The sequence below is a fragment of the Hyla sarda genome, chromosome 4, assembly GCF_029499605.1.
Source record: "Hyla sarda isolate aHylSar1 chromosome 4, aHylSar1.hap1, whole genome shotgun sequence".
NCBI classification, from domain to species: Eukaryota; Metazoa; Chordata; class Amphibia; order Anura; family Hylidae; genus Hyla; species Hyla sarda.
Genome location: NC_079192.1, coordinates 316,461,803 through 316,477,384, shown reverse-complemented (window position 1 = coordinate 316,477,384; position 15,582 = coordinate 316,461,803). Strand labels below are relative to the sequence as shown.

The 15,582-nt window shown below is 40.9% G+C and overlaps 1 protein-coding gene across 1 annotated transcript in view; it reads right to left on the bottom strand.

Annotated features, from left to right (window-relative positions):
* Positions 1-1,336: 1,336 nt before the first annotated feature.
* Positions 1,337-15,582, bottom strand: part of PRELID2 (PRELI domain containing 2) — a 121,212-nt gene continuing 106,966 nt past the window's right edge. Inside the window, exon 6 of the mRNA XM_056574891.1 lies at positions 1,337-8,400. Coding sequence (XP_056430866.1) covers positions 8,344-8,400 — 57 coding nt within the window. The 3' untranslated portion in view covers positions 1,337-8,343. The remainder of the gene's footprint in view (positions 8,401-15,582) is intronic.

Genomic DNA, 15,582 nt, shown 5'->3' with positions numbered 1-15,582 from the left:
AAGAATAATGTCTACAGAGCTTCATCTCTGCATTACCTGACAACAACCAGCCTGATCAGGGGAATTCAGAAATGAGAAGCAACAACTATTACTTTAACCGCATGCCGTCTAAGGACGAGCTGGCTCATCCTGAGACTGCAACTGGTGTATGGTGCGGGCTCCCGACTCGAGCCCCCGCCATACCGGCCGGCCCCCATCTGATTCTTGTAGCTGGGAGCCACTGCTAATAGCCAACATGTGGCGATCGCCACGGGCGGCTATTAACCCTTTAGATTGCTGCTGTCAAAGTTGACAGCGGCGTCTAAAGGCAGCTTTAACCAGTCCCTGGACCAACGCGAGGGGGGGGGGGGGGGGGGGTTCCACTGCTATGGTAGCCGGAGGGCTTACCTCTCCTTCTGTTGCTGCTACGGCTCTGAGATTGATAGAGCCTGGCTGATCCAGGCTTTATCAATCGAGCGCAGAGCACACAGATCAATGGAGTTCTATGGAATTCCATTTATCTGTATGAGGAATCTAATGATTCCTCTTAAAATTCCCCTAAGGGGACTAATAAAGTGTAAAAAAAAAAAAGTTGAATAAAAGTTAAAAAAAAAACACCCATTAACCCTTTCCATATTAAAAGTTTGAATCACCCCTCTTTTCCCAAATTCAATATAAAAAAATGTAAACATAATAAAAAACATATGTGGTACTGCCGCGTGTGCAAATATCTGAACTATAAAAATATAAGGTTAATTAAACTGCAAGGTCAATCGCGTTTACGTAAAAAAAAAATGTGCTTATTTTTGGTCACTTTGTATACTCTAAAAAAAATAAATGGATAAAAAGTGATCAAAAAGTCCCATGAAAACAAACATGGTACCAATAAAAACTTCAGATCATGGTGCATGGAGCCCTCATAAAATAAAAAAAAAAGTTATAGGGGTCAGAAGATGACAATTTTAAACATACTCATTTTGGTGCATGTAGTTATAATTTGTTTTAGGTAGTAAAATAAAATAAAACCTATATAAATTAGGTATCCTTGTAACCATACGACCTACAGAATATAAGATCAGGTGTAATTTTTACCGAAAAGCGCACTGCGTAGAATAGGAAGCCCCACAAATAATTTTTTTCTGGTTTCGTCGTAGATTTTGTGGTGAAATGATTGATGTACTTACAAAGTAATATTGGTGAACAAAAAACAAGCCCCCATACGGGTGTGTAGGTGGAACATTTAAAGCGTTATCATTTTTAGAAGGTAAGGAGGAAAATACAAAAGTGCAAAAATGAAAGGTGTTAATCTAGAATAACCTTGAGCTGGCACCAATCAAACAAAAGAATCCATTGACTTTAAAAGCATCTCTTTAATATTTATTTGACATTAATTACAGGACATAGTCTGGACATACAACACGTTACTATGTGTAGAATATGTACTTTATAGACATTTTAGGAGCTACTATACATAACATATGTTGTCACAATATTATAAAAGTTATTTGGTGTATGTAAGCACATTAAAACATAATTTGGTCTAGCTCTCTAGATGGCATGAGCTTCACTGCCATTTGATTGAATGAGTCAGGCTCCAAAGACTTAGGGCTCAATCACACTATGTAATATCCGCCCAGCATTGACAAAATAAGTCGGAGGTAGGACTGCTCGGAGATATGCCATCTCTACATACAGCAATGCATTTCAGAGTGAAAAGAATGAACATAAGTCTGGGGAATGGAATTTCTGCAGGGGAACATCCAATAAAGAAATTCTGTAGTTTAAATGGTGTAGCAGAATCCCATTGGGAACAATGGGAGGCTGCTGAAACTTATTTTCCAAATTGAAAATAAATAGTTTGAATGGGCCCTTATATGCCACATGCTTCTCCCAGCTAAATATAGAGATTGGGGGGGGGGGGGGGGGTCTTACAGCACTGAGACCCCATCTGATATTTTTTAAATAACAGTAAAGTTTTAAAGATAATCTGAGTACCCTATACAGAAAGCAAGGAAGGGAGTTTAATGACACCTTATGTTAAGTCATCTAACCTGCATGACCGAGACCTATGTAGTTTGATGTTCTGGCTTCCACTTTGCAAGTGCCAGGAGATGGACTCTGAGTAAAAGGGGAACTCCACTGGCCAGCGCTCGGAACATTTCATTCCGAATGCTGTGCACACGCTGCGGGGGGGCGGCCACACCCCCTCGTGCCATCAGACCATGCCCCCTCAATGCGTGGACTGATGGCACGAGGGGGTGTGGCCAACCCCTGCAGCGCACACACAGCGCTCGGAACGAAATGTTCCGAACGCTGGCCAGTGGAGTACCCCGAGCCCTCTGTATTGTAAGGAAGCACTGCCTCACCTCTCAGTTCTGAGTGAAAGCTCTAGTGTCTGATCAGGAGACTGCTAGAGCTGTCAATCACAGACTCCCTATAAAGGGTCTTTGTGGTATACTGCTATAAATGCATAATCAGTGCCTATGTGACCACTGAGACCCCTAGTTTATTTTTTAAACAAGGTCAGTCTGTCAATTAAGCTCCCAGACCCTGGAGAGGGGTCTAACTAGGCCTAAAATGAATGGTAGCACTTAAATTTATATTTTTTTGTGTCTTTTGCCAAGAATGCTGCAGACAAATGTTGCTATAAAGCAAGATTTCTTAACCAATGTGATTACAGCTGTTGCAATACTACAACTTCCAGCATGCCCAGACAGGCTGGTGATTGTAGCTTTGGAAGCACACTGAGATCTACTGCTTCAAAGTCTATAGCATAGAGTCTACATTGTTTTTTCAAACTATAGCATGCTCTGGGGAAAAATACAAGAAAAAAAAAAAAAGACAAAAACATACCCATATAGTCTTCCATTTAGGATTTCAAAATCGCCAGAAATAAAAATCATAGTTTTAAATGTTACAATATAAAAACATCACAACCTTGTAAAAGATGCCATGAAAAATGGTGATAGCTTGCAGCATTTTTTAGTTAGCATTTGAAAGCACAGGAATAAAATGACCATCTGTAAAGGAGCCCGTAGGGACTTGATGCAGTTCACCAGTATTTAGCTAGGGGTCACAAAAAGTAAACCATCCCTTCTGTTGTCAGTTTACATAAGTGTTAATAAATTATTATACAAAACTTCACCACATGGTACCATAGAATGTAACATATTGCCAAAGAATATAAAGCACAACCACTAAGGATCTGATCAGTGGTTTCATATAAAAGACATTAAAATGATATACCTGAGTTGACATTCATTTGTCCTGTGTTAGAAATGTTTCCTGATTTATTAACTATCTGCTTTTATACATTAAGGTCGATTTCATAGGAGCCACTTAATGTATGAAAAGTGTACTAGTAATTTCCATTAGCATGGGTCACAATAACACATTATATGCCGACTGATAAATCGACATTTTGGAAAATGTTAAATTTCTACCAAACAAATCAATATGTTATACAGTAAGCATAATGTAAGTGAAGGTGAAGTCGTTTATTCCCTTTCCATTGTGATCAGTTTCTAAGATTATTGTTTTACACATCTCTTTATTTTTATCCTTATTCTTTTCGCCATTGTTCTGTAATTCTGCGCAATGTCTTTAACAACTTCTTATAAAGTGCAGTATAGTTGCAGATTGTAAAAAAATAAGTAAACATGTACAGATACAAGTTTAGTATTTAGCAGAAAATTCAAGTTCTAAGGACTCCTTGTTTTTTTCCACCACCCCATTGTAATCGTTTAGCAACATAACTATATAAAGGCCTGTTCAATGTGAAATTGATATTTTCTAAATCCCACCATACAAAGGTATTAATAAAAAGTTTGGAAAAAACATTTTTTTTTCTAGGAGGAATAGAAAGAAATTATTTTGTAATTTTTTGGGTTTTGTTTTTATGGCACTCAACTTATATTGCAGCTTTTGCACACTAGATGGAAGGACAAGTTATACCATTTTCGGAGCATAGAACTACTTGATTGTTTAAACTATGTTCCTTATTTTGGAATGGAAATTAATTTTAAACAATGTTATTATGGCCTATTTGTCTATCCAGCGGGATGTATAACATTCATTTCACAGTTTGAAAATAAAGAAGAAAAACGGAGTGCTCCCTGTGCAGTATCGGTGATAGTACCACGATAATGTGAACTGGTGGATAACTCTGTCACCTGGCGTGGTTGCATCTTCATTATTCATTTCACAGGTTGGGGATGTTACAGCTTTGGCAATACCAATTATGTACAGTTTTTGAATAGCTCTGTTATTCAATTATTTGAATAAAATGATTGGCAGAGCCTGATTTTAACATCAATAGGCCACATTTTCCCAAGTATTTTAGAAGGCATCTTAAATCAAGATTATGAAACACTTGCTTCCCTTCATTCTCTGGCTTTTCAGAGAAAAATGGTAGAATGATCTGTTGTGATTTATGAAATTCAAAGAGAACTTTAAAGGTTTTATTTTCCTCCCTCCCACACATCAACCCATTTAAACATAAATGAGCTGCATCCATTCAAAAGACCTGTGGCTTTCAAACAGGGTGCCTACAGCTGTTGCATTAGTTGCAGATTGATCTCTCTCCCACCAAGCAATCACTCCATCCATTGAGGCAGACAGGCTCCCTGTCATCAGCTGACTAGTGAGTCAGGTCTCGGCCGCATTGCAACCTGGGAAAAATCTGAGACAACAGTCATTTTATATGCTGTTAAAAATAAATATTGGGGTGAAAATCACTTGAGAATTGTGAGAAAACCATTACACACACAGGAACAGACACTATATTATGAACTACACTAACTTTAAAGCCCCTGTAGCATCGTCAAATAAAAAATACCCCTGTAGCATCGTCAAATACCCCTTTAACCCCTTAAGGACCGGGGTTTTTTCCATTTTCGTTTTTTGCTCCTTGCCTTTAAAAAATCATAACTCTTTCAATTTTGCACCTAAAAATCCATATGATTGCTTATTTTTTGCGCCACCAATTCTACTTTGTAATGACAGTCATTTTGCCCAAAAATCTACGGTGAAACGGAAAAAAAAATCATTGTGCGACAAAATTGAAAAAAACCCCGCAGTTTGGTAACTTTTGGGGGCTTCTGTTTCTACGTAGTACATTTTTCGGTAAAAATGACACCTTATCTTTATTCTGTAGGTCCATATGATTAAAATGATACCCTACTTATATAGGTTTGATTTTGTCGTACTTCTAGAAAAACACATAACTACATGCAGGAAAATTAATACGTTTAAAATTGTCATCTTCTGACCCCTATAACTTTTTATTTTTCCGTCTATGGGGCAGTATGAGGGCTCATTTTTTGCGCCGTGATCTGAAGTTTTTAATGGTACCATTTTTGCATTGATAGGACTTATTGATCGCTTTTTATTTATTTTTAAATGATATAAAAAGTGACCAAAAATGCACTATTTTGGACTTTGGAATTTTTTTGCGCGTACGCCATTGACCGAGCGGTTTAATTAACGATATATTTTTATAATTCGGACATTTCCGCACGCGGTGATACCATATATGTGTTTTTTTTATGGGAAAAGGGGGGTGATAGGATTTTTTTTCTTCACTTTTTTCTTGCAGTGTTATAGCTCCCATAGGGACCTATAACACTGCACACACTGATCTTTCACACTGATCACTAGTTTCTCATAGAAAACCAGTGATCGATGATTCTGCCGCTTGACTGCTCATGCCTGGATCTCAGGCACTGAGCAGTCATTCGGCGATCGGACAACGAGGAGGCAGGGACCCTCCGGCTGTCCTGCAAGCTGTTCGGGATGCCGCGATTTCGCCGCGGCTATCCCGAACAGCCCACTGAGCTAACCGGCAGTTTTCACTTTCACTTATAGCCGCGTGGCTCAGCTCTGAGCACGCGGCTAAAGGGTTAATAGCGCGCGGCGCCGGTACGTCCTTGGTCCTTAAAAAGAAAGGAGGGTAAGGTCTGCATTACATCCCTATAATCCAAAATCTTGGTATAGGGAGGAAATGCTAACAGGGTAGGAGTTTCCCAACTCTCCTAAATGTAGTTATCGCTAAGAGGAAGAACATTTTAAAAGTAAATGCATTTATTAAGATAGCATCCAGAGGTTCGAATGTGGTCCTGAGAAAGCTTCTAAGACTAAATTTAAGCGCCAAGGAGGAACTTCCAGTTTTGTAGATGGATTCAATCTCATTGCTCCTGTAATAAATCTCTAGAGTAGTGGATTCTTAGCTATTTTACAGTTGAGAGAGGACTTAGTCCAAGTACACTGAAGGGCCAAATATAAGTTCCGTGTCAAATCTTTTCTGAAGGAACTTAGTCTTCTCTTTACTCATAACTGCAGCAAGATGAAAATTTCAGACTCTGCCATTCAGTATTCTTTTTATTGTATTTTAAAGGTTTGAAATGCATCTCCATGCGGTCACTTCGGCAAGAAATAAAATGTGTTACATTAAGAGATGGCAAATATACAGTTTTATGGCAGAAAATGAAAAAGAGCATGTTTATTACAAATTTGAATAAGTCACTCGTCACATATGTAGGGGATTAAAAAGCAAATAGGAATACAAAAAGTTTCAAGTTTAATCTGGAAGGCTCCATTCTATAAGGGATATTAAACAACATGGACAGTGTTACATGTCAGTGTTAATGCGTTCCTATGTCTTCCTTCCTGTGGAATTCGGATATTAAAAGGGGTTGCATAGGTTCCACTTAAAATACTTTTTGAATTTATTTAGTTAAATATTTTTTTTTACCATGCTCATGTTAGATCATAAATGCTTCCCTGGCCACTGTTCGACTTCTTGGTTGGTGCACAAGCATTAAAAAAAAACGGCCAAGCTTAGCAATTTAGGGAATCTTAGAGTCATCCTGCTCAAATATGTAGTCATGGACACATTATTGGGTCTAAAATGCACACCAGAAGTACAGCTTCAAGCTTCTCTGTATACCCATGGCTGTCACAATCTATTCGCTAATGTTTTTGCCAAGGTCGAAGCTACTGCACATAAAAAGGTATATGCTCACTCTTCATAAGCCCAGCTAGGGTTGGTCCAAGAAGTAAGATGTCTGTCAATGCCTTTCTACCACAGCTAAAGGTTGATGCATTCATTGACAACCATTTAAACTTAACCTGTCATCTCAATGTAGGAAGAATATATCTTTGCATAGAGACATTTTCTGTAATCAATTTAATTTACAACAAAAGTAGAATTTTATGAAAAAATTAATTTAAATAAGAGAGTTGTGTTGAGAGTACTCCTTTAAGTAACCTGCCATTCAAGTACAATTACAAGTCATGGTTGTCCCACCAATTGTCTGCACATTTAACAGGTGCAATTATTCTAACAGATCTTCAGCAGGGCTCTATATTGACAGATTTTGATAATGACATAAAATAAATGTCACCTCTCCTATGAGTTTCTGAGGTTATGCTTTGAGAAGCTGGGTAACACTGACATACATCACAGTCATGTTTAGTATTTCAATCTTCCACCTCACATACAAATATAGGCTGGCTCAGACTGTACAATGATAACCACTCTGTACTACTGAAGTATTGTTCCAAACTAATGGTACCCGCTTGCCCTCAACTAAAAACCTGTTTTCAACAGAAGCACAGTAGCCCATATTTACTAAAACTGTATAAACCCAGACCAGATAATCTAAGAATGTGCCAAATTTATCACAATGGCTCATGCTATTTAATAAATGTGTTGCATTCTTAGGATGTCTAGTATTAAGTGTAAACCAATTGTTAAAATTCTAATGCATTATTGTTGCATAATGTTGCATGGTCAGCCACACCCATTTTATCAAATACATGCCTGTCTGGTGGAAAAGTGTTTAACACTCAAAATAAATGTGGTGCAAGTCAGCGTTTTTAAGCAAATTATGGCATAATTCATGCACATAGCAATTGTAAATCTGCCGCAGTGGCTTTAAATAAGTTCTGCAAACAGAAGAGACACCAAGTGCAAACTGGGTGCTGGCTACATCAATAGAATGTATTTAGGTGTAAAAATGAACAGCAATAGACATCCTGAAGGCCGGCTAACAGGCTTTTCATTCTTACATCAATCCGCTTCTTCATAAATGCATCTTATTTCCCTCAACACACATGTAGAGGCTGAAGTACATATTTCAACATAATTAGATTTCCACTGCATTCCAGGGTCCTTATTTGCAGGCTCTCACATGGAAGTAGCTTTGAAGTTAGAGGTGATGGATCCAATTTAGCAAACTGACTGCTTCAATCATTCTATGAGTACTTTAGCAATAAAAAAACATTTGAACCTTGAAAAATACTGCAACAATAAAGCCTTAAGGCTCTTTTCTGTGTTATGATGCAATTCAGCAAGGTGCAAGGTTAGGCAACAGGGTTGCCATATTTTTCCTCCAGGATCTTTTCCATGACGGCAATACTCTGTAAAAACAATAAAGAACGTTAGTAAGAAATAACAATAAGACAAAATGCAAATTAAAAGTGCAGTATATGGTCTAATAACACAAAAGTAAGGGCAGCCTGAATAACATCACAACAGTCTTTCTTGCCAAGTACAAGGTAGAAGCTGGTACCTTGATGCAGTCTTAAAAGGGTTATCCAACAAACTGAATAAAATAAATAAAAGAAAAAAGAAAAACAGATCAGCATACAATATTACCCTCTCTTCAATGAAGCCATTGTGCCATTTTTTGCTCCTGTATGTGCCTCCGATGTAACTTCCTGGGCTCCTGCTTGTTTCATTTTTGCATGCTCTCTCTAAACTACAGGTCCAAGCATTCTTTTCTGCCCCTCTGAGCTGACTTCCTCCTTACGACCATATTCTGTCCCAGTTCCCAAGCCTGCCCCAATGCTAGCAAGCCCACCCAAATGTTCTTAAGCAACCTGGTGCACAGTATACATCAAAGCTGCTGCATCACAATGGCTGCTAAGCTACACAATTGTGTAGCTAGCACATAGCACTGCTGTACACATTGTGCATACAGCAGCGCTATGTGCAGTGCTGTGTCTCTCTCCCAAGCCTAAACACCCTGTAATTCAGGGCAGGTTATATGTTGTTCTGGAGGCGTGGATAAGCAGGAGAGGCTTAAGCAAGCCAGTCCCACGAATCAGACACAAGTCACACAGTGTCCGTCTTGGAAGGTGTGGGTTGCAGAAAAAAAAGGACATGCAGCCAAGACGGAAATGCCACAACAGGTGAGTACTGCTAAGTTTTAAAGTAAATTGGGGGGGGGCTGGGATGTGGAGTCCTGCTGTGTGTGTATGGGGGAGATGGGATGTGGAATCCCGCTGTGTGCGTATGTATGGGGGGGGGGGGGAGGTCTGGGATGTTGAGTACTGTTGTGTGTGTGTGCATGGGGAGGGCTGGGACGTGGAGTCCTGCTGTATGTGTATATGAGGGGGCTGGGATGTGAAATCCTGCTGTGTGCGTGTCGTGTGTAAGGGGGGGGGGGGCTGGGATGTGGAGTCCTGCTCTGTGTGCATGGGAGGGGCTGGGATGTGGAGTCCTGCTGTGTGTGTGTGTGTATGGAGGGGCTGGGATGTGGAGCCCTGCTGCTGTGTGTGTGTGTGTGTGTGTGTGTATTTGAATGGGGGGGGGGGGGGTGCAGAGGGGAGACCTGATATGTTGGGGGGTTCTGGAAAGGGGAAACCTGCTGTTACTACTGTGTGAGGAAAAGAGGCACTTTGCCTTTATTTTTTGTAATATATATATATATATATATATATATATATATATATATATATAGTTTTTTAAATAACTATTAATACTTCCCAAACCATGACATACATGTACGTCATGGGTCGGGTGGGAGGACATGATGGGGGCCCGCAGGTCGGGTCTGCATCCTGGCCAGGAGATGTCCACTGCTATCAGCAGCTGACATCTGCCGGTAATGACAGACTTCAGCGATTGCGCCGTGGTCCGTCATTTAACTGGTTAAATCTGTATAAAGCATGGCATTTAAACACTAAATGCAGATATTCCCTGGAGTCTAGTGGTCCCATAGCATCGCGGGGGGCTATGGGTTGCTAAGGAAGCCCGAGGTCTTACCTGCTCCTAGGCGTCTTCCCTGGCTACGTGATTGCTTAGGGCTCACTTAGGCAGCCCTTAGCAATCAAGCACAGATTTCATAGATCAATGTAATGCAATAGCATTGCATTGATCTATGTAAGCCATCGGATGATGGCTTATGATAGGCCCCTAGGGGGGCCAAAAAATGTGTATAAAACATATTTTTTTTAAATCCCTCCCCTAATTAAAATCACCCCCCTTTTCCCATTTTTTTTTTATAAAACACTGTACAAAAAATAAATAAAAAGAAAATACACATATTGGTATAGCCGCATTTATAATTGTATGAGCTATTAAATTACTATGTTTCTGATCCTGCACGTTGAACAGCGTAGATGCAAGAAAATTCCAAACGCCAAAATTGCTTATTTTTGGTTACATTACATCCCCAAATTTTTTTTGATAAAAAGTGACCAAAAAAACAGAACTACACAAAAGTGATACTGTTAAAAAGCTACAGTTCATGGCACAAAAAGAAAACCCCAAAACAGCTCTGTAGGTGGAAAAATAAAAAAGTTATAGGGGTGAGAACATGGTAATGAACAAAGTTTTTTGTTATATTTTAAGGTCTAAATTTTTGTTTAACATTAAAACAAAACAAAAATTATTCAGGTTTGGTATCAATGAAATCGTACTGACCCATAGAATAAACATGCAATGTCAGAATTACTGTATTTTGAACTCCGAAAAAATTATTGTCCTACAAAATTGTGCAATTCCATATTTTTTCAATTTTGCCCTGTGTATAATTTTTTTCTGGCTTTGTAATACATTGTATAATAAAGAAAGAAAAAGTGACTCATTGGAAAGTCCAACTCTTCACGCAGAAAATAAGCCCTAATACAACTTTGTCAGTCAAAAAGTAAGGAGAATGTAAGGAGGAAAAATACATGAGCCAGAAATCAAAATTTGCTGGGTCATGAAGGGGTTAACATATTTAACTACAGTTAAAGGGAACCTGTCCGCCCAAAGCACGTTTTTCATTGGGTCCCGCAGGAACCCAATCCCAATGCAGGGCTCTACTGTAGTGGCCTTGCTTTTGGATATTTATTGAGACTTTTAGGGAGATTTATCAAAACCTATGAAGAAGAAAAGTTGACAAGTTGCCCATAGAAACGTATCAGATTGCCTTTTTAATTTTTATAAAGACCTCTATAAAGGTCAACTTTTCCTCTGCACAGGTTTTGATAAATCTCCCCCTTTGTACCCAGTCCTTCACAGACTTACTGCACCCTTTTATTATCATTAAAGGGGTATTCCGGGCAAAAACATCTTATCCCCTATCCAAAGGATAGGGGATAAGATGTCTGATTGACGGGGGCCCGCATCTGGGACCCCCTGCGATCTCCCTGCAGCAGCCCACATTCTATGCATAGCTGCGCCTGCAGGTTTGGAAACCGCCGGGCCTCCGAGACGGGGACGTGACGTCACGCCACACCCCCTCCATTCATTTCTATGGGAGGGGGCGTAACGGCGGCTGCTGCAGGGAGATCCCGGGGGTCCCAGCGGTGGGCCCACGCGATCAGACATCTTATTCCCTATCCTTTCGATAGAGGATAAGATGTTTTTGCCCGGAATACCCCTTTAAGGGTGCTTTCACACTGCTGTTGGCATCCATCCCGTTCAGCCCTTTTTTTTATCTTGCACTGAAACTGCCGGGTCCTGACTGAACCCATTCACTTGATGGGGGCTGTCAGGGATCCAGTAGTTTAGTGGAATTTAGCAGAGAAAATAAAAATATAGTACTTGCCCTAAAATTCATTCAGACGGAGTCTGACGGCAGTGTGAAGGTAGCTTAAGTCTGTCGTGTTCCACATTTGAGACTGTGCCCTTTGTCTCAAAGCATGAGCTAAAGGGCACAGCATCAAGCCTGCAACATGATGGAGACAGGAGCCTGGCAAATGAAATGCCAGGCTTCCCTCTTGGAACTTGTGTAGAAGAAGTCTAGAATTTCATTTACCAGGTTTTTCTCTTATATGGTGTAGCTGCGTACTCGGACTTCAGGGTGCAGCCGCAGCATAGTTTATTTTAAATTTTTTTATGGAAGCCTGGCAAAACAAATGCCAGACTTTCCTCATGCTGCACCTGCACCTTTTCATCTTATGTGATGTCATGGCGCAGAGTCCTGCTACAGAAGCCAGGCAAATCAAATGCCTTGCCTGAGGCCGCTAATTGCCTCAATGATGCAATGCTATGGGGCTGGTATGCAAACACTTCCAGGTCTGCTTCATATCCCCAGTTCGGCCCTGCGAACAACCTAAGTTATAAATGCATGCAGTGCAGTACACTGAAAGATCAATATGATCAAAATTCGGAATGACCTAATAACTATGCATATGTATATCAAAGGTCAATACAAAGATCTCTTTCATGAACTATTTATACCCACGAATAAGAATCAACATAGAACAGAATTCTTTACTGTGAGAGCAGTGAGACTATGGAACTCTCTGTCAGAGGAAGCGGTCATGGTGAACTCAATAAAAGAGTCCAAAAGGGACTAGATGCATTTTCATAATGTAAAAGTGTCCAGGATGTGCTCTATAAAACTTAACTTTTAATGTCAAATTAAAGATATTAACAAGTGTCTAGTATTATGAAAAAGTATGATTATCTCGGTCTAATAAGAGACATTAACAAGGTGTGTCCGGGACTCTGCAGGGCCCAGCCAGTCCCGAATCACCTCTCACTAGAGGGTGCAGTTTAGTTGCACACCTATAGAGTATAGTAATCAAATAACCCAACGCGTTTCTGCTCGCTAGTATATAGCGGGCGTCCTCAGGGGGTATAGACAAAAGAATAAATCAATGACCGAGAGGATATGATATGTAAATTCCGTCATCCATATCCAACAACTGTTAAGAGAAAGGTACATCTCTATAAATGCAAAATAAAGGAGTCAATTAAATATGCAATGACATCCATAGCATAAAATATAAATAAGTATAGTGACCCAGGAGCCTGGAAAAAATTTTTACTCTATCCCTAATAAAACCTGCAAAAATTAATGTATGCAAGGTATTTATTCCTGTGGGGAAGAAAAAAGCTGTCCCTAGGGTCACTTATGCACACAGAGATATAATGCAGTCGGCATAAACCGGGTCCACCTATAAGAGAAAGAGAGACCATTTTGAGGGAACGGACCTGAAAAGAAAGCCCCACACTATACACTGATAGTGTATCATTACTCACGGTTAGCCGAACTGTGAACTGTATGCAGGCGCAGTCCCGCTGTCAGCGGGAGCCGGAGTTGTCCGGCCGCTCTCTCCTCGTGTGGGGAGCGAAGGCGTCTGACGTCATATCCGTCGGCTATTCTGCTTATATGCAGTGCGGCGCGCACCGCCCCTGTGACGCCAGAAAAGGGGGCGTGCGATCGCATGTAAACAAAGACATGCCGCGCTGTCAATGTCAAGTAGCAGATGCCGATGTCTGTAGGCGTATTAATTAAACAGTAAAGGAACAGGTAAGGAATGGAGGAGTTCAATTATTCTAGATACAGGCTAAAGATGGCGAGAAACCGAGGCATAGCTGACTGTCACTCATATGTAGCTGTCATTGTCGCAATTGACAGGAGAGGTCAATATGCAAATAAACCTGGTGTAGGGACAATGCTATCAAAGATGCATTGTTCTGATCCAAGATTGGTGTATCTATGGTCATCCCACAATCGGGGTATTAGAATCAATTGTAATTGTACATAAAGATCAAAACCCCTTACTGGGGCTATAATTAGTGATTATATATGCAGAGGATGAAATAGAGGCAAGAATCCAGACCACCCCACGGTAAGTGGTAATACTACTGCTGGTTGTAAGGTAACCCTCAAAAAAAGGGGGGGTGAGGGTAAAGTAAGTTGGCTATGGAGGGGGTGGGGGGGGGGGGCCGATCCTAACTGTCTATAGGGAGGGAGTGGGGATAGCGGGGCCCTAGGGATCCTGAACTCGCCCTAGTAGACCCTGTAATCAGTCCCTAAACCTAGGCGGGATGGCCGCCCTAAAAAGGGCGGTCCCGCACAGGAACCTCCTAGACTAAAACTGTTAGGCCCTTTGGATAATAGGGTTCGGGTGATAGTTATCTCCTGTCCGACCAGCTACGGTCGTCCCTAACTACCTGGAATACACCCGTGGGGAGAAAGTGTAAACTATAAAAAACATGCAAAATGGAGCTGCTCATTTAGACCTCTGGGAGATAACGAATCTAGGTGGTATATCCACCTACATTCTTTTTGTAGGATCAACCTGTCCAGGTTGCCTCCACGTACAGAGGGAGTTACTTTTTCGATTGCTGTAAATTTAATCTGGCTCAGGTCTCCTCTATGTACTTCTATAATATGTGTTGCCACCGGGGTGTCTCGTGCATTGCGTATATCGCCCACATGTTCCAAAATTCTTGTTTTGAAAGGGCGAATGGTCTTGCCTACGTAGAGGAGCGGGCAGGTACACACAGCTACATAGATGACACCTGTAGAAGAGCAATTCATAAATTGTTTGATTTTGATCGAAGACTGTGGGACTGTGGTACTTTTCAAGACATATTGGCATGCCCGACAATGTCCGCATTGGAAACACCCCTGTGGAGGTTTAGAACTATTAAGCCAAGTATGTACCTGAGTGTCATTAGTGGAAAGATGGCTATGTACCAAAAGGTCTCCCAAGCTTTTACCTCGTCTATAAGTTATCTGAGGTTTAGTGCCTACCAAGTCAAGGAGATCAGTGTCCATTCTTAGAATTTCCCAATGGCGGGAGATAATCTCCCGTATTGGAGCAGCCATTTTATCAAAAGTTCCAATTATTCTCGCTTGATGCGAGTGATTGGATTCTCTTGTTTTTGGAGTAAGTAGTTCCGTGCGTGGTCTGGATGCTGCCTCTCTGTATGCCTGTTTAATAATGTATTGTGGATAGCCTCTATCTCTGAATCTTGTGATCATATCTTGGGCCTCCACCTGAAAGTCCTGGGTTCTTGAACAGTTCCTCCTGAGGCGGAAGAACTGCCCCTTGGGGATCCCCCTTTTAAGGGGGCCCGGGTGGCAGCTCTCCCACCTCAAGAGGCTGTTAGTAGATGTCTTTTTGCGAAAAATTGTACTCTGCAAGGTATGGTCACTATCAATGAATATCTTGATGTCCAGGAATGCCAATTCTTTATCCTGAATCTCGTGAGTAAAGAGCAGTCCCAGACTGTTTTGATTAAGAGATTGTATTAATCGGGAAAAATCATCTCTAGTCCCGTTCCACAGAACAAACACGTCATCAATATACCTCAGCCAAATTATGGCTAGGTCACTAAAGTGTTCCCGCTCATCGCAAAACAAAGTGGTCGCCTCCCACCAGCCCAGGGTGAGGTTCGCGTAGCTGGGGGCACAGGGGCTCCCCATCGCGGTGCCCCTGAGCTGGTGGAAGAAGCGACCTTGAAACAGAAAGTAATTTCTTGTAAGAGTAAAATGTAACAACTGAAGTATTAACTGGTTATGCTCTTGGAACTGGGATCCCCGTGTACTGAGATAGTATTCAACCGCATGTAGGCCCACTGTGTGG